Source organism: Thermobia domestica, chromosome 9 (genome assembly GCF_964235325.1).
Source record: "Thermobia domestica chromosome 9, izTheDome1.hap1.1, whole genome shotgun sequence".
Classification (NCBI taxonomy): Eukaryota; Metazoa; Arthropoda; class Insecta; order Zygentoma; family Lepismatidae; genus Thermobia; species Thermobia domestica.
Genome location: NC_137462.1, coordinates 90,011,033 through 90,030,076, shown reverse-complemented (window position 1 = coordinate 90,030,076; position 19,044 = coordinate 90,011,033). Strand labels below are relative to the sequence as shown.

The 19,044-nt window shown below is 34.3% G+C and overlaps 2 protein-coding genes across 3 annotated transcripts in view; one reads left to right on the top strand and one right to left on the bottom strand.

Annotated features, from left to right (window-relative positions):
• The window catches only part of Hpd (4-hydroxyphenylpyruvate dioxygenase), a 74,269-nt gene extending 70,708 nt beyond the window's left edge, over positions 1-3,561 (top strand). For both annotated transcript variants that reach the window (XM_081771529.1, XM_081771530.1), the window contains 2 exons: positions 182-298; positions 1,515-3,561. In XM_081771529.1, coding sequence (XP_081627655.1) covers positions 182-298; positions 1,515-1,589 — 192 coding nt within the window. In that variant the 3' untranslated portion in view covers positions 1,590-3,561. The remainder of the gene's footprint in view (positions 1-181; positions 299-1,514) is intronic.
• A 4,814-nt stretch (positions 3,562-8,375) lies between these two features.
• LOC145694843 (huntingtin-interacting protein 1-like) overlaps positions 8,376-19,044 on the bottom strand; it is a 163,305-nt gene continuing 152,636 nt past the window's right edge. The window contains exon 22 of the mRNA XM_081771527.1: positions 8,376-17,996. Within this exon, the coding sequence (XP_081627653.1) occupies positions 17,985-17,996 (12 nt within the window). The 3' untranslated portion in view covers positions 8,376-17,984. The remainder of the gene's footprint in view (positions 17,997-19,044) is intronic.

The following is a 19,044-nucleotide window of genomic DNA, read 5'->3' as shown; positions in this document are numbered from 1 at the left end:
TGATTAAATTCATTGAAGAACTTTACTTCACGGATACAGCAGATACGGAGAAAAAGGATGAGAGAGAAAAAAGACACGACTGGGACTGTAGAAAGTATTGTACTATTGTCGATTATGCTATTCTATGTGAGTATAACTCTCGCTGTCAAGTTTATATATTTGATTTTCTTTTATATTCTAGGAATTAAAGATTCTTGTAGATTATGATGAAAATGGTTACCTGCTACAAATATTCACAAAGAACATGGAAGACCGTCCCACTCTTTTCTTAGAAGTCATCCAAAGACATAACCACAATGTAAGTATTGTCTTCATATATCCATGACTCGACGTGGATGATTTTTTTTTAACTCTCCTATTTACCTCAGCATATGACAAAAGCATAATATACGTATATAGCATGTTCTACATTTTAGGCTAAAACGCTGAATTCGATCGAAGTTCATACATTTGAGGAAAATATTTTTTTTTCTTTCTTTTTACGGGCAGTAAAAGAAGAACAGAGTTTACAATGCTGTGTAGTATAAGAAAATAAAATATTTGTATTAACACTAAAACTCCGAAATTTTACCGTACTAGTTTCTATACCACCGTAGTTGAGGGTATTTATTACAGGACTTCGTGTACTTTCAATATCTTTTGTGAGAGAGTCATCAAGTCAAAGTGAAGCTTGTTTAGATTAGTGATACACAACTAATCTTCGCAAAGTTTAGAGAACATTCAGAAATGAACTAATTGTGGGTTAACAGAATTCTTAAAAGCTGTGTATTATCTGGTGGATACGTTTGCATACATTAATAATAATTTAAAAAATAAATAAATAAATCATACCGTTATTGTGTCTTGTCCAGAATGTATAAAAATCTACAGTAGAAGGTTTAGGTTTCTAGCACATTAAAAGATTAAAAGAACGAAAAAATTATGCTATTCCCAGCATATTACACAAACTTCTCACGGAAAAAATGTGTTACCAACTAACATGGCAATAAAAATCAAGGTATAGTTGTATGATAGATCTATTGTTTGACAAGCCCTACTCAGGCTCGTATCAGAGACAAATACCCCACCGAGAATAAAGCAAAGAAAGCGTGCATGTTAGCCATTTGGCCACACAGAAGCACATACCTAGATAACTTATATTACCTATTGGTTGTAGTTTAGCGTCCTTTTCCATAATTGAGGTTTAGGAGATGTGGACATACAATTGAATACAACCCATCGTAACGTGTTCAAACTTTAAAGCTATCGAGAATCGAACCCAGGATCTCGTGCAACAAAAGTGCGCGCATTGGCCACTATATCAGTGCACCAGTGGGGAGAGGTTACAGTCGAAAATGAACCTTTATGTTTAAACTAGTGACTTTTATATATATATATATATATATATATATATATATATATATATATATATATATATATATATATATATATATATATATATAATTTAAAATATTCTATGCAATGCAAAGTGGAAATAATTGATTTATGAACCAGCCTTAATTATTTCTTTCTAGGGTTTTGGAGCTGGCAACTTTAAAGCATTATTTGAAGCTATTGAATTGGATCAGGCAAAACGTGGAAATTTGTAAATAAACAAGTGTACAGCCATCAACAAAAGCTCCTTCTTTCATCTCTTGAACAATATGAATTATCTTCATTACTTATTTTAACAAATACACTATGAGCTGCAACATTTTATTAGTTTAAACTACGAATTTGTTAGGTTATTCTGGGCTTACAACTTTTACACTTCGAATAGTAACAGGTCTTGAGATAAGAATAAAGGAGTCTCAGAACCGGTATGCAAAAATTATCTGAAATAATACAGATCACCACACAAATTTGCACATAATGAAAAAAAAAAAAAAAAAAAAAAAAAAAAAAAGAGTGAGTATTCCTTCGCCAAAATGCTTCATCAGTTAGGGGAAGGCGAAAAATAAATATTATAGAAAAGAAAGTTGCGTGAGAAACAAACGAAGTGACTCCATGGTAGCATTTGTCACGCGTTACTACTGACAGGTTTGAAAGAGTTTAGCGGAGAGTTGGTCGGTAAGGATGCACGGGTAAAGAAAATAACTGGAAGATATAAAGAAATGAGAAAATGTAAACTACACAAAATAAAACTAAATTAAAGCAGCAACAAATATAATAATAATAGTAATAAAAATAAAAAAATGCAAACCAAAAAACTGAAAATAGAAAAGAACTTAAGTTCGGACATCTCTGTTCTGTACACGATGTTAGAAAAGTCTTTAGGTTTCAGATGAGATTATGAATATGAAAGAAACAACATGAGTTTTTGTAGGGAATGAAGGCAGGGGTGGTATTGAATAAGGAAATTCAGAACAGGTTGAGAGATCTGACGAGATCATCTTGAAATAGGTGTTGCCAGATGTGAAGAGCAAATAATGGGTTTCTCGAACGGTTAGGTCATCATGCAGGGTACATTTGATAGGGTAAGTGGGAAAGCCTTAAAATGAAAGTACTGCAAACTATTAGCTTTGATGTTAACACCAGTCTCGAGATGTCTGTTTTTAAATCTGACATCCACATCACGGAACTTGATGATTTACAGTTACAGAAGGACCAGGTGAAATTAACGACCGTTTGATATTTAGGAACTGTACAAATAGTTCATGTTGCTTGGCTGTGGGTCCATAATTAGGAAAAAGTTATCTATAAATCGAAGCCAAAAGAAAAGTTAAGTGATGATGAGAGAACAATTTGTTGTTCTATAAATATATTAGAGCCCATAACGAGTCTTCATGGCAGTGTTCTTGATTTGCAAGTAGTGATTACTTTCAAATGTTCACGTTCTTCATAGTTATTACGAACTAAGTTAGTTCTATAAGGAATTGTGTGTTGAACTTTTGAGATCAGGTGCTTGCATTCAGGAGTTCTTCGAAAGCTCTGAAGAAAACAGGTGAATGGAATAACATTTTCTTTCCACCTCTTTTTTTTCACCACTATCTAATGAAGGATTTTGCGGAATTTTCTTAATCGTTCGTGAATTTGTAACACAGTTTCCCCGTCATTTCTTGTAAACTTTTTGATATAATACATTGTAAAAATGTGTAAAATACATTAAATTCTGCGAAGTAAGTTAAACGTCTGAAAGTTTTACGATCAGGACATACCACTGACTAATGGTAGTTGTAAATATATGTAAATATTTCATTATTACTATTGTTATTTGTATTTAGTATACTCATAGATGTTCTTACTGCTAATTTGAACTGCTTTTGAATATTAGAGTGAATTCAAGCTAAAGGTGGATGGTAAAGTACATGTATGTTTTAATTTATGTGTAAAATGTGACATTAACTTTGAATAAAAGGACAAATAGTTTCCATAAGAAGTACAAAGAAAATAAGAATAGGTATATATGAATGTTGTCTACGTGTTCAATTTTGTAAATTTAAATTACTCTATGTACTGTTCTTAACATTTCGAAAGCAGTTAATCATAAATTTTGACTTATAGATTTTTTTTGTATGCTTATAACTCATTATGTAGTATTTTTTATTATATTGTTATGTTAAATACATTTTCGAAAGTTCATTATTCATTTTTTATTATCAAATAAACTTTACACACCTAAGATGATCATCTGTATCATATGATGCACTTTGTCACCTAAAGCAGTGGTTCTCAACGTGGGTGTTAAGGACCCCATGGTGTGTACTCGTTTCCAAAGGGGCACTGGAACAAAAAGGGACGACTGGGGTGTTAAGTTATTTAGGGTGCGTTTGATGGAAGAGATAAAGGGAAAGATGGCTATGTAAGACAAATTACAGAAATAAAATTTCCTTTCACTTACACACACACGGTGTATCAAAACAACATCGACAACATTTGGGAGATGATTCCTGACACCAAGATAAGACAAAAAGTATAGACAATCTGGATTCACAAATGCTTCCTTTCGGAGTTATAGGCTGCCGAAAACATGAAAAAATAAACTTTAAAGGTCCATAGCTCCAAAACTATGGGACCTACCATAGTCGGGTCAAGACTTTATTAAGGAAGTAGTATGTGCCCTATCCATATTTCAGAATCTTGCGATACTTCCGCAACATTTTTTATAGAGGTAGTGAGTACTTCAAATTATACGCCCGTAGCCAAACTCCGTCTATAAAAATTGTTGCGGAAGTATCGCAGGATTCTGAAAAATTGATTTTTGGATAGAGCACATATTAGTTCATAAGTGAAATCTTCACCCGACTACGGAAAGTACCATAGTATTTGAAGCTATGCACCTTTAAAATTAATTTTTCATGTTTTCGGCAGCCTGTAACTTCGAAAGTAAGCATTTGTGCACCCAGGTTGGTCCATATTTTTTGTCTTAATTTGGTCTCAGGAATCACCTATCAAACGTTATCGGTATTGTTTTGAAACACACACACACACAATATTATATATATATACATACACACACACTTCAAGGCTGATTTTAAGAATTGAAGCCTTTTTCTGATTCTCAAATTGCTTCGTCCAAGTTTTATGTTCAGCCTTCTGCATGGATAGATTGGATTAAGATGACAAGGGACGCTCAGGACAATCGCATTCGCATTCACCCAAGGGGGCGCTAGACTCGAAATGTTTGAGAACCACTGACTAAGTGTCCACATAATTACTGGCAGTAATTCATCCTTTCAGTGTGATGATAATCACACGGAGTAACATGAAACTGAGGCTCACATCACTACAGAACTCCCGCCTAAACGATAAGAAGTATAAATAAGGAAGATCATCGTACAATATTACTCTCTTCCAATTATTGACAGCCCCTTTTTATATTCTCCGCACCAAGCTTTTCGCACAATCTCATTGGTGGTGGTATCAGATTTGGAAGTCGCAATCTGATTACGGATGTTAAGTGCATTCAACATGTTCACATTGTATTCTATAAGGTATAGCTTCTAGTGTAATCCATTTGAAGCCAGAGCTCTCTCTATGCGGATAGCGTACACGCCTTTGGCGTGAGAGACCAGGGTTCTATTCCTGGCAAGCTCATGTGATTCGAATCCCATGTTAAGCTGTATGTCCACGTCTCATATAGCCTCGCTGCTTAAAGGAACGCTAAATTCAAACCTAATCCCAGATCTATGAATTGCAACCTTTTTCCAAGTGAAAAAACACCGGCACTAGAGGTTCCCCCGTCATTTAGCGCAATAACACGTGACCACTGATGTTCACCTGACAAAACCGTTGCAATGTAAAAGATTTATTCAAATATATCCAATTCTTACTATTTTTATCTTAGTTTTCGGATCTTTGCTAACTTTCCTTTTGCGTACACCATCAATGCGAGCGGTTTCAGCATTGGATTTACATTACTCATTTAAAACTGGCTTCTTTGATGACGTATTATACGTTTTTTTTTTTTTTTTTCGATCTCGATGCTTGAAGTAAATAAACTTCATAATTTTCCTTGTATAATGCAAGGTTAACCACTAAGAAATCTTATTTTTATGGATGAAAGTCGAGCTCTAAACTGTTACTTCTTTTATTACAAGCTTAACCATTTCAGCACTAGAAATGTGCACACACCGACGCATATAACGAGAATATAATTAAAACCAGTCGTGTACTAATTGATTGTAAGTATGAACTTCATTCTAGAATGCGCCGATTAGTTATAAAATGTACATTCTCGCAGGCTAAGTAATGTTTACACAAGAACAGCGAATGTTCAATAAGTTTCTACTTGTATATGAAAAAATGAATTGAAAATTCACATGGGATTGCACGAAGCATGACAGTTCTAACGCACCGCACCACGACCAGGTGGGGATCTTCGTATTGCTACAAATGCACATTAACTGGGTAAACTTCGAACATTTCACCTTCAGCTGAATAAGTACCTGTTATTAATAAATAGCCTGGGAATTAGTAAGATATTTATGAAATTAATGCCAGATCATCTTATTAAAGAGCAGAAATGGTAGAGATGGGAAATGACACGCATTCCTTCCTCAGGTTATAGCAACTGAAAAAGCGTATGTTACATCTACTTACCTGAATTAAAAGGGCCATGAAATAAATGACGTTATTCTTCTTTATGACACTTAAAATAATAATAATAATAAAAAAGATTAAATGAAAGATTATACTGGCATATGACTAGGGAGAGATTATCTTTCAATAAAAACAACAGTTAATGCTGACAACTATGCTCAATATTTGGAACATAACCTGCGTCCTAGGTATTAAACGGAAGAGAGAATATATATTTTGCAAACGCGAAAATAAATTAATGTCTCCCACAACACGTTCTACGCTACGTGACGAGAAGCAGTGGGGGTGGGGGGTATATACAGCATCCCATCATCTTTACAACAGTATATGGATCTACGTGACTACACTTTGCTTACAAATCCATTAGGAGAAAAACGCTTTTGCCGCACGACATAGTCTTAAAAAACAACACCGAACGGCATACAATTTCCAGAGGTTTGAAAATATATCACAACGAGGGAGTGCAGCTCTTGAGGGAAGTTACACCGATAAAATTACAATTTTACCACCATTATTTTACTTTAGCATATAATGATAAAAATATAATTTTAACTGATGTAATTTCTGTCAAGAGCCACCACTGCACCAAAAGGATTATAATCACTTCCAAGTCAGTGACGTTCGTACTTTTGAAATATCATATATGTTGTAACTGCACGAAAAACAAACCTTTTATATGTATTTTTATGTTGATATTTTTGTAAAAATCTGGCAAAGTACAATACTTCAAAAGTTTGAATTGAAATGAAATGAAATGAAATTTGAGTTTTACGTCCCACGGTTATGCCGGTTAGGCTAAAGGAGACGGTGATAATGAGTAATGAATGAAATGGTGGAATGAAGAAAGTGGGAGGAAACGGGAGAACCCCGAGAAAACCCACGCACACGGTGTTTGTCCACCACAAAGTTCACTTGGCGGGAGCAGTCAAAAGTTTGAATTAACTTTTCCATGATTCACATTATATATACATATGTATGCACACCGATGGTACTGGAATGTTAATAAAATCTTTTACTTACAGAATCTAAGAGAAAAAGAAATATTTTGTTACAAGAAATTTTTAATTAATATACATGTACATACATGAAAATGAATATAAATGCAATTATTTCATGACAATGAAAATCTATATAAAGTAGAGGGACAGCGTAAAAATACAAGAAAAATTTTTAAGGCTAATGAATAGCATGGTTTGTTTCTATATACAATAACACATTGCACTTATATGCACATTTTTTTTAAAAAAGAAATAATCTTCATGTTTTGAAGGTAACGTTGCTGTTTAGTAACAAATTTGAACGTGAGGTTCCACGGAAGCTTGTATTATCATCAAAATATCACGGAACAGGATTGCACAAACTTACGTATATTAATGGTTACAACATGTTAAAAACGTCCAGTTCCTCTCGGCATGAAAGACAGTTTCTGCAATAAACCAGCATTTTAACACTTCAATGAACTATTTTAACACGACACATTTACACAAATCCCTTGCTACATACACTTCATTAGAATTGCTACTAACAAATTAGATCTTCCTGCCTGAAACAGTTCATTTAAATTAATGTTTTAACAGACTAAGAAATTAATTACAATGAAAATATTTTAAAATTTACTACTGTTCCAACTGAGTTACTTATAATCGATGGCTGTATTATCAGGTAAACTTGAAAATTAAAAGTGAATAAATGACATTATTCTTCACACTCCAAGAAGAGAACATAGCAATTGTGACCATAGCTTGAACCAGATAATTCTACCTTAGGTTTAAAATTGCTATTTATTGAAGAATCGAAACTACCTTCTATAAGGAAAGGTGAAGAATGTGAATGCCCACTACGAGGAAATATAGTTTTAAATCTAATGGAATTAAGACTGTGAAAGAGTGTTCATGCACTAACCACTAAGCTACCCAGTCTGTCCAGACCGGCCAGACTTTTTTAATCTTCGGGGTTGAGTTCATCTATTTGCACTACAAAAACTGTAGAAATTAAAACTATTATGCTTGGACAACCCAGTAAGTTGTGGCGTAGTCCATAAGGTTAAAATGATAGAACACAAACTTGATACGTTACGAATTAGGAAAATGTAACTGGTCTAGGACTGGAGACTGAGTAGTTGGTAGTTAATACTTTGGCACGGGAAACCAGATTCTTGGCTTTGATCCTCGTCCAGTTGTACTTTAAATTGAACACCTACAGAGGATTCCATGTTTTAAAACATTGACTTCCTTATTTCCTGCATGTTAACTATTATGTACCTTTCGATTAAACTGTTTAATGTCTTGAAAGACGTTAAGCCTATATGAGACATTAATGGTATATGCCAGTGTAGCTAGAATTTTTTGTTTGCGATGAGGAAAAGAACAATGACTTCATATCATTCCTTCATAACTGTGAAGTCCCACAGTAACTTGCACTCTGAACAAGAATTGATCCAGAATTCTTACCTAAGCGAGAACGCTAACTATTAAAGCACCAATAGGGAATTCCAATAAAGACTTGAATCCACCGACATTGAACCAGGAAATATGTTATATAAAGTGAATATGCAAACATGTTTTATAAGTCCAGCACTTTGAACAAAAATTTCTTTTTAAAGATATATAAGATTCGTTTGGCGACGCTGCGGTAATGAACAATGGGACTTTATTAACGTGGGCTTCGAAGCTTGAATTGGGTACAGTTGGCGCGGGTGAACACACCTATCATGTAAGGCGTTCCCCACTACATTATCTGGTCTCCAAGAGAGGTGGATTACATGACTACGCCACCACATCCAGCACAAAAACCTATGAGCCACAGATATATCAATTTTCCACCTACTACTTGTTATAGATTGCTAGTTCATATAACGAATCGACATGATTAGAACTGAAACAAGTATTCAACTATTTACTTCGCATCCCCAGTTGAAACCTACACTATAACAAGGAAAACTTTTTTTAAGAATACTATAAAATAAATAAATCATGTGGATATTTTTTTTTTTTTAAAAAGCTTGCTTATAAATATACATACATACATTATTAAGAAACTTTTCCAAAACGAACAAGACATTCTTAGAAAGAATAACATACGAAAATGTATCAAAAATGATCGAGTTCATAAATAAAACAAAGTCCTTAGAATGTAATAACATTTTAATAATTTGGTCTCTTTTTTTTTTTTTGTAAAAGTAACCAATAATTAAATACTAAACTGGCAACAGGTTTGTAATACTACAATGCAGTTATTATTTGCCTTCGGAGACAGGATCAATTCCAAACTGAAGATATTACAAACGTAACTTTCTGCAATATCAACACAATCACTATACAATAAGAGCAAAAATTTTTAAGGCACATACAGACAACAGTAGTAGGCCTTTTTATACCATTAACGCAACAGCTTCACGATACACATTACAAAATTACACAACGATACTATATACTTCCCGAAAAGGAACTGTCTTTCATACCTACTGAACAGAAAAATATATATTGCTGGCAATACACAACGCGGCGGCTAGCTTAATCTAGTCACATACAATACGCAGGGTGTCTACTGCAATTTTAAATTTGTACTGAATATGACGAATTATGCGCAAAATGTACTTAGTTAAGTCTAATCAATATACGAGTTCGATAAATCACGATCGGTACTAATGTCTAAATATGACATTAAATAATTCCTTCCTTAAACAACTTAATTCTAAATAAGCTACCCGAGACTTGCGTTAACTGTTGCGAATTGACTCAATTTTCTACGTATTGATTCCTCCTTCCCATTCTCTCACTCTTGCACAGTCGATAACAAAAGTGGATGTCCTCCACCATAGAAATTCTTTCCCCAAAATCTTCGAATGAGTAAAGAGATTTACATGCAATTTGCTGTAACTTGTACAGAACTATATCTTCTTCAAGCTACAGAAACATATATTCACATTTTTTTCTCCACTACGAAGTTATTTGACAGGAGACATACAGCACAGACGAATTCGGTGATTGTACTAGATCAACAGCAGGGCTGCAAGTTAACCAAGTTGGGTTTACGGTTTAATTTTAACTTTAAAACATTGGTTATACTCTGGATTTATGTGAAAGTTCATATATTTTCAAGCCATACCCCTTCATCCACTATTTAACCAAGAATATCATAGTAGAATTTCTAGTAGCACGATGTGATATGAAACTGAAAGGAGGGACAAGTTATTTCCGTTAATATAAAGTAATGTTCCATGATCATAAAGTTTAATAGTGGATACCGGAGTGATATTATTTTACTATATACCAACTGTACATTTCTACATTTCTACACGGTGTTAAAAAAAATCTCACACCATAGAATAAAAAGAACATTTCTTTCGTTCTTTTGTTGTAGTGAACGATGATGCCTCAAAACGAAAGTAATGGAATGATATTGCCGTGTCGGCGTGAACAGTGATTACTTCAGGGGGTGGGATTCTCGCCGGAGCTAGAAATTCCCGTGAGGCATATTTTCGATTGTGCTCAATGAAAGTTTAGGTATGCTAAATCCCTAGTGTATAGCGTGAAGATTCGTTTTATGACTCATCTTCGAACAAGAATCAAGGACGTATGTAAAGCAACTGGTTCAGATTATGTTCTCCATGTGCTCAACAACGTGCAATTCCGCCAACAAACATGTGTGGAACTCAATGAAAAAAAATGAAAATGAAATAAAATCTTCCAGTTTAACGTCCCACGATTATGGTTAGGCTAAGGGAGACGACAATTAAAGCTGAATGATGATGGAATAACTGGTCGTATAAGAATGTGGGAGGAAACAGGAGTATCCCGAGAAAACCCACCGACACAATGCTGTCCACCACAAATTTGCTTGAGGGGGGATCGAACAAGGGACCCCACGCAAAGTGCTCTATCACTGAACCACCATGCCCACGAATTCAATAGAGAGCACAATGAAAACACTGTAATTCTGCCTATGGTGTAGCACTATTCGAACACCCCGTATATTTTTGCATAAATCATTTTTATATTATTGTACTCGATACAGAAAGTTTTTCTTAAAAGTATAGTAGTTACTATTTTAATTTCAAGAAGAGTTTCTGGTCCTATTGTTAAAAAAACAAAAGTGAGGGAAAAAATCAAACCTGATTCTGTAGAATTTACAAAAGAAACAAATTGAGTAGACACCCCATAGTACTAGATATAGAAATGCGAAAATTTGACTGAAACAAAGTAACACAATTTATCTCAATCAAGTTAGCGCAAAATATAAAACATTACTTTTCTATTACAAAACATTCACAAATATAAAACATTTAATTCGCTGTGGAACAACAGGACATCATGGATTCACTTTGATGTTGAAATTAAAAGCATATCCACTCAGCTCGTCATCGTGAAAAATTACAAACAACCTTGAACACATGTTGTACACAACAGGGCCGTATGAAAAAGGAAAAATATAACAACAGATAATACATCACATTAAGTGTAACAAACATTTTGTTCTTACATTAGGACACTTTCTTATTTTTAATAATAATATTATATTGTTATTTGGTAAAAGTTGCTACTGTAACACGTAACATTGTTAATATTAAATCAATGTTATATATATATATTTACCATCACAAGGGCTGCATGCATTATAAAATTATTTGTACAGTTAAACTTCTATTTTTCATCTGCTCTGTGATGGTAGTTTAATTTACATGTCAAATGGCTTACTTTGTTCTGCAAAAGTGATAAAATCAAAACACAAAATCCTTATGTTATATTTCATTTAGCGCTAATATATAACAATATATATCTATATATGATGCCAGTTACACTTTGGTATGTTTTCCTGTTCACCGTTACGTCATATTGCTCATTATCTACTGACAATACCATTACCTGAGCTAAAATTAGTATTTTAGGTGCATAAGCACTTTTAAAATGTTCTTATCTAGTATTCTACTACAAACAGTTTCAATTCCGAACAAAATTTGTCTGTTTCTATTACATCAGCATTTACAAAAGAGACACAACTTGTAGATACTTCTTACAAATATCAGTCCAATGCACAAGCTCATTATTCAGTCGAATATTTTACTATCACTGTCTTCACAAGAAAGGGGAAAAATTCTCATATTGTGGAACGGATACAAATTCTCGTACATAACACACACAAGCATTATAGTGGGGAACTATCAGAATATATTCGATATATGTCGAATTGACGAATAACTGTTTTAACTGATATCCTTTGTTTTTACATTATATGTTGGATTGAGCAATCTTATTTTTATAACGACATCCATGATGTTTAGAAATTCTAAGTATTTAATCCTAGAATTAAAAATTTGAGTAAATTTTCCATACATATCAAACTACGAAAAGATAATTTATAATTAACTTCCAAAGGTAAAAATAGCCAACAAAACGTTTATTTTAAACATTAAGATTATTATTAACTATAATGGGACATTTGAATTCGAAATAAATTATTGTTTTAAACGTAATTATCTAAATAACTGTTATATCAACATAACATAGTATCTGAAACTTCATGTCCTGAACGAATATTTCTAGTTTATCCGTTTAAGGTGGAATCGGAACCACCCATAATATGTTAAAATTTGACTATTCTCCGTCGGGAATCGACCTCAAACCACATACATCAAAGGCGATATGTTAGCCACTAGATTAGTGGGGAGGGCTCAAACTGATAGCCATGATTGTACCATGAACATTCCACGTGAGCAACTTTTGAAAGTCTTTAAGAACTGTATTGTAATTTTTTTCAATTTCTTATTTGTAATTGTTTTAAAAATTCCTTTTTTCATAATCTTGAGAGATGTCTTACTAGAAACTGTTTTCAGTATATATAATTGTTTATCATTCCTTATTTCAAGAAACGTCTTCAAGTTTATCACATTGAAAGCCTCTGCATCGGAGCTGTTAGAGCGAATTAAATTATTCAAACAACAAATTACTGATACCAACAAAGAAATTAAAAAAAAAATAGAACAACCCAACAATTACATGAAATACAGTATCCCAAATACCACTTGGTTTCAACACTGTCGGTCTTCTTGCCTGCTTTCATCAAAGGCTTATGTACCATTGAAGTTCCTTATGCACGTATCCGTCCCACGTATATTTGTTCATCTTTTCGTTTACATTCTTAGCCTGTCTAGTTTTTCTATGTTCTAAGGCACAGTGGGAAACAGAAAAAGTAGATACTCCGGACTATATGTTATTCTTTGTGAATGCGGAGAAATGCATATATGGCAAGAAGATCGTACCACACAAAGCAGATGCGAGGGACACTAAGAGGTGAGTGTCTGGAAATTTCTGTGCACCGAGAAGTAACGCCATTTTGAAATGCTTTGTAAAAAAACGGGCTTCATCAGACCTACGAACATGACTTAAACAAGAATGGAAGTTGGGGGGTACAAGCAAGGATTCTGAGTTAATATACTCAAGAGCACAGTTTAGTAATTACGTTTGCATTTACTTTGCAGGATAGTGTAGTAAATTTCTTAGGCTATAAGGTACCGGAGGAGATTTAAGATCCACACTAATATTTGGCAATAAGGATTTTCTGTCACTACTGTTGGCAGTACCGAACAATACTTACTTAAGTTCCATCTCGTAGTGACTTCGGTCATTTCTTTGGTCTCTCTTGTTTTTACGTACATTCTGCACGCTTAACCCTTTTAAATTCTTGCCTTTTTCGGCGTTTTTCTTGAGTCTCAGATAAGCAGCGACAGTGTCATCCCTATTTATCCTAGGATCATGGTTTATACCTCGTTCTTCTCAGAATGGAACAGTCTTTCAAACGGTACCGCTTACATGTCCCTATAATATGCCAGAAGGGAATTATTTGAGGGAAAATCGGGATTTTTTTTACCAAAAAAAACTTCTTCAAAGTTAGGAACCTCCTGAGGCCCTACCGGGTCTGCGCACAAACCTCCAAAAATTTGGAAAAATACTACGTAGTGTACTAATTACTTGTGACAAATTCGAATTTCCTGTCTTCAATAGTAAGGGCGGGAAAATGTTTTACCCATTTTGAGAGAGCATCAAAAAACGCCCAAAATTTTCCTAACATGCACCATACAAATTTAAAAAAAAAATTCTGACACACCCCTAATGATCGTAAAATTATAGCTCTGGTGCAGCCCTGGGTAAACATAGAGATCTGGAAATCACTTTCAAAAATACTACGTAGTGTACTAATTACTTGTGCCAAACACCAATTTCCTATCTTCAATACTAAGGACGGGGCGGGAAAAATATTTTCCTCTTCTGCGAATATTTCCGAAATTTCCCAAGGATACTATACAAACTTAAAAAAATTCCTGACACGTCCCTAATTATCGTAGGATGATGATACATACGTCCTTCTCTTTAGAATAGATTAGGCTTATAGATGGTATCACCCGCATGGCCCTAGGACGTTCCTAAGGAGGTTACAAGTGAGGGAAATAGGGATTTTTGCAGAAAAAATCCCTTTTCCCCGTTTTGAGGCCCTCGGGCGCGGCCCAGGGTTAACATAAAGATGTGAAAATCACTCTAAAAGATATTACTTATGGTACTAATTACTTGTGCCAAATATCAATCTCCTATCTTTCATACTAAGGGCGGGAAAAGTATTTTCCTCTTCTGTGAATATTTCCGAAATTTCCCAAGGATACAATACAAACTTCAAAAATTTCCTGACACGTCCCTAATTATCGTAGGATGATGATTCATACGTCGTTCTCTTCAGAATCGAGTAGGCTTTCAGAAAGTACCACTCAAATGTCCCTATCATGTAGCCGAGCGGAGCAAGAATTGCGAAAGTGGGATTTTTGGTCAAAAAATATCCCTTTTTTACCCTTTGGTCCCTTTGAACCCCCGTTCTGTGTTGACGAAGAGATCTGAAAAAAATTCTCATAAAAACTAATTGGTCCACTGATTGTTTAGGGAAAATGTTAGGATTCTAGGATTAAAGAGAAGCTCACCAAAAAATGTTGAAGTTAAACCTCAGTAAAAAAAGGGAATTTGTAAATTGATGACGTCATACCCCCCTATGTTCTGACGCTCGGAAGCGTATAGACCCTTCCAAGGCTTTCCTGAATGCCTGCTCTCTTGGAAAATAGAAAAAAAACCGGAACTAAATAGCATTCTTAGTTCTCTTTTAATCGAATCTTTAAGACACTACTTTCGAAAACGACCGAAAAAACTTAAAAGGGTTAAGGAATCGATCTTTCTTTGATGCTTCATTGTTCTTGAATTGCGTCGGAAAGGTACGTGAAGATCTGTTATAGTTTCATTCGTCTTGAACTTTTCATTATAGTTACATAATTGTGCATGTATTGAAGATTTAAGTTCTGCTATTGAACATATCATTATACAGCTACAACATATTGTTAGAAAAATATGACTATGATTGTGTGTCAACATATTGCTGTAACGGCGATTTCCAAATTTATGTGAAGCAGGAAACAACAAAACTCCATGGAGAGAAAGTTTTATTATCTGCACTTTATTTTACAATGTAAATTAACGACGTGAGACAATATGGAGAAGAAATGCAGACATTTAACAGCAAACTGAGACGAAAGCGTGTTAGAAGCAGCCTTGTCATTACTCAAAGAAGGATATGCGTGAAAGTATACTGCAATCATTGCGGAATTCCAAGAATAACTTAACGGAATGATTTGAAGGTTCCACAAAACGCAAGCTTGGTAAACGGCGTTTTGACTCCAGAGTCCGATTACAGTCTCCATCTGCTAAACGAGAACAGTGTAACCCCACTTCCCAAAACATCTCTACCTACCATCACAACTCAAAAATCATTTCAAATTCATATGCCTACCCGCAAAATAATAAGGCACAACCGAGCAACAGAACAAAAAGCGATGAACTACAAGTTCAAACCCCCAGCCGACACCTGTTTAACAGGAAAATAAATCAAACCAAAGCAAAGCAAAGGCATTTCTTCACTCGATCAACCACCATGAACTTCAGCTCCTGCAGATGTTTCTTAAATCCTGGATATGTAACGTCTGTCAAGAGAATTATGTGCAAGATATGCTTGTTTGCGTTTCCCGTAGCAGTTGGTCCATGAAGAATGTGTTGGTCTTACAAAAGGTGACCGTAAAGAATATGTGTTCTACATATGTGAGTAATTCTTTACTTTTGACTATGGGCCTTCTTACATGTCGCAGCAGGCTATCAAACCCAAAGACACTATTTCACTTTTCATACTGTGAACCAATAATAAATATTAATGTATTTGTGATGTGTATTTCATTACAGAACATATACATATGTATAATTTTCAGTAATAAAAAATTTACTGTAAATTCACTACTTCGCTATTTACAATTATTACTTATGTGGACCTTATTACTCCTTTACCTCTTATCAAAAATCCGGTGCTATACGCCAACTGTTATGAGCAAAGATACGATAAAATTGAGATAGAGAGAGAGGAAACTTCTTGGAAATACGTGGTTTTCAATCTAAAATGATGGAAATTTTTCAATCGTACAGTTCATTTGGGTTCCACACTAGTAAGGCACACTATGATAAATGAAAAAAGCAATGCTGCCAGCTCAACAGACTGTTTCCTTGGGACCCAACAATACAGTATTGTTGGGAAACGGATTCTAGGTGCTCTAGGTTTCCTCACATAATAATGTGAACGTTTCCCCTGTAATTTTGCGTGGTCTTACGTTTTGTTCGAACATGTATGATGCTTTTTTATTTAACATAGGACCCCTTACAATGTGAAGCACAAACGGCTGGTGCGAGTGGGGAATTTCCACCATCTTATACTGGACACCGTTATTTCCAACAACTTCCTTCTATTCTATTTTATTATTATTATTATTATTATTATTATTATTATTATTATTATTATTATTATTATTATTTAATCTTCGCTCATACCGGAGTTAGCTTATGTTTTCGGATTTTTGATACACTTGATATATATATAAAACCATAAGCGCCCGAGAGTAAGTCAAATAGCCGAACAATAAACAGAGAGAAAGGATTGAAACTACGAAGCACTTGGGATATCGTTTTTTTAAATTTAAAAGAGAAAAATCTCAGACCCATGATGTATTTCATGTAACTGCAGTGTTTGGTTTAATCTTCTGAAACTTCTTTGTTGAAGTCAGTTTTTCGAACCGTCAGCATGTTGAATATAAAACTAGAGAAAAAGTACGGATGAAACACGAAAACACATTTCAGTTGATAATTAGAAATCATCTTTGGTCAACTGAGACCTTGATTCCAAATCTAAATATTATTTCCTGGATCTGCGAGAATATGACCTTTAAAAGGCAGGTACGTAACTACTTTTTCTTGTCCTTTTTTTCTGGAGAAAAAGTGTCGAAATAACGGTCAGCACATGATACTACACATACTAACCAATATGTCACAGGAAGATGATAACAGAAGCTACAAAGGGTAACTAAGAAATATAAAGAACTGAATAAACAAACATACAAATAAACAAAACTACAAAAGAATGAAGTATTTTAGCCGAGCAATAAGTTAAAATTTTGACATATATATATTTATGTCAAGTTTGTGACTTTCAACATTTACCGATCCACAATACGAGAACAATAACGAGACTTCCCCTTTTAATGATTCTAAATTTTTTAGAGAAAAAAAAATCTCAATACCACGTCATTATAATATCTTTCACCTGACTGCATTCCTAAACGCTATGCATCAAAAAATAATGACCGTATAGTATTTTCGGCATTGCTATTACAACAATCACAGACTAGCGAACCACATAGTATATAATATATAATTGTCAAAACTAACGTACGAAGATATTAACACTAAAAACTATCCTTAGTTCCTTGTGAACCTTCATTACCTCAAAAAGGGATTGTCATACATTTTTCTTTTTAAATCTTTGTCAGAAAATAATTTTCACATAATATACAATGTAATATGCTTAACCATATCTTTTCATGCGAGGTTTCAAATTCTTCATGCCATATCCTGGAAAGAAATTTCAAAAAACTTAAGTTCATTATTGTACTGAAAGTAGTAATACAATTTTAGTTCTATTTTGAGCATACTGTTCTTATCTAACACATTAAATTAAAACAAAGATGTAAAAAATAAACAAGAAAATGAAGTAAAATATATAAAAAGCTACATTCTGATCAAGGATCTATGGCAGAAACGCTTTTTTCATTAAACAATGTTTAGTTTTATTTCTTAATCCGAAAACAAATGAGAAAAGAAACTACAAATTACTCGAAACTAGTTAAAAGTATGCAGTCACTGTTCAATATAGATAATGAAAATATTAATATTTATATTTCAGTTTATTAATTTCAGTTGAGTAAGAACTACTCTCTTCTATGGTCCTATATTGAAGATACCTATACTCATATATGGTCTCATATATATATATACAGTGGTGCTATTCTAATTTTTTAACACCCGGTTTTCTCTCTCTCTCTCTCTCTCTCTCTCTATATATATATATATATATATATATATATATATATATATATATATACGAGGCGTATTTCAAAAGTAAAGGCCGTCGAAATGCGTCGAAATGGGGACAGACTGGAACACAATTTCAAGCATGCAACGCCAATGACAGACTAACCGAAGCCACTCAGTGGTTGTCTTGAGTCAGTACGAGTTTGGCAGTCGTGGAAAGCAGATTGCAATGGCCGCGAGAATTGTTCCTCCCGCTAGTTGTGAAGTGCGCGGTGTGTTTGCAAAAAGAACTTCTGCTGCTGATATCCATCGGGAATTGTGCTTAGTGTATGAACCTACAGTAATAAATGCAGGAAAGGTTCGCAAATGGTGTCGCGAGTTACAACGTGCACGATGAAGACCGGAGTGGCAGGCCTAGTATTCAGACGGATGACCTCGTAGAGCAAGTGAACCAAAAACTGTGAAGTGATCAGCAATTGACGATCAGTGCTCTGGCTCATGACTTTTCCCACATTGCACGAACCACACTACAGGATTTTCAAAGAAACGCTTGGATATCACAAGTTGAGTACAAGGTGGATGTCAAAAA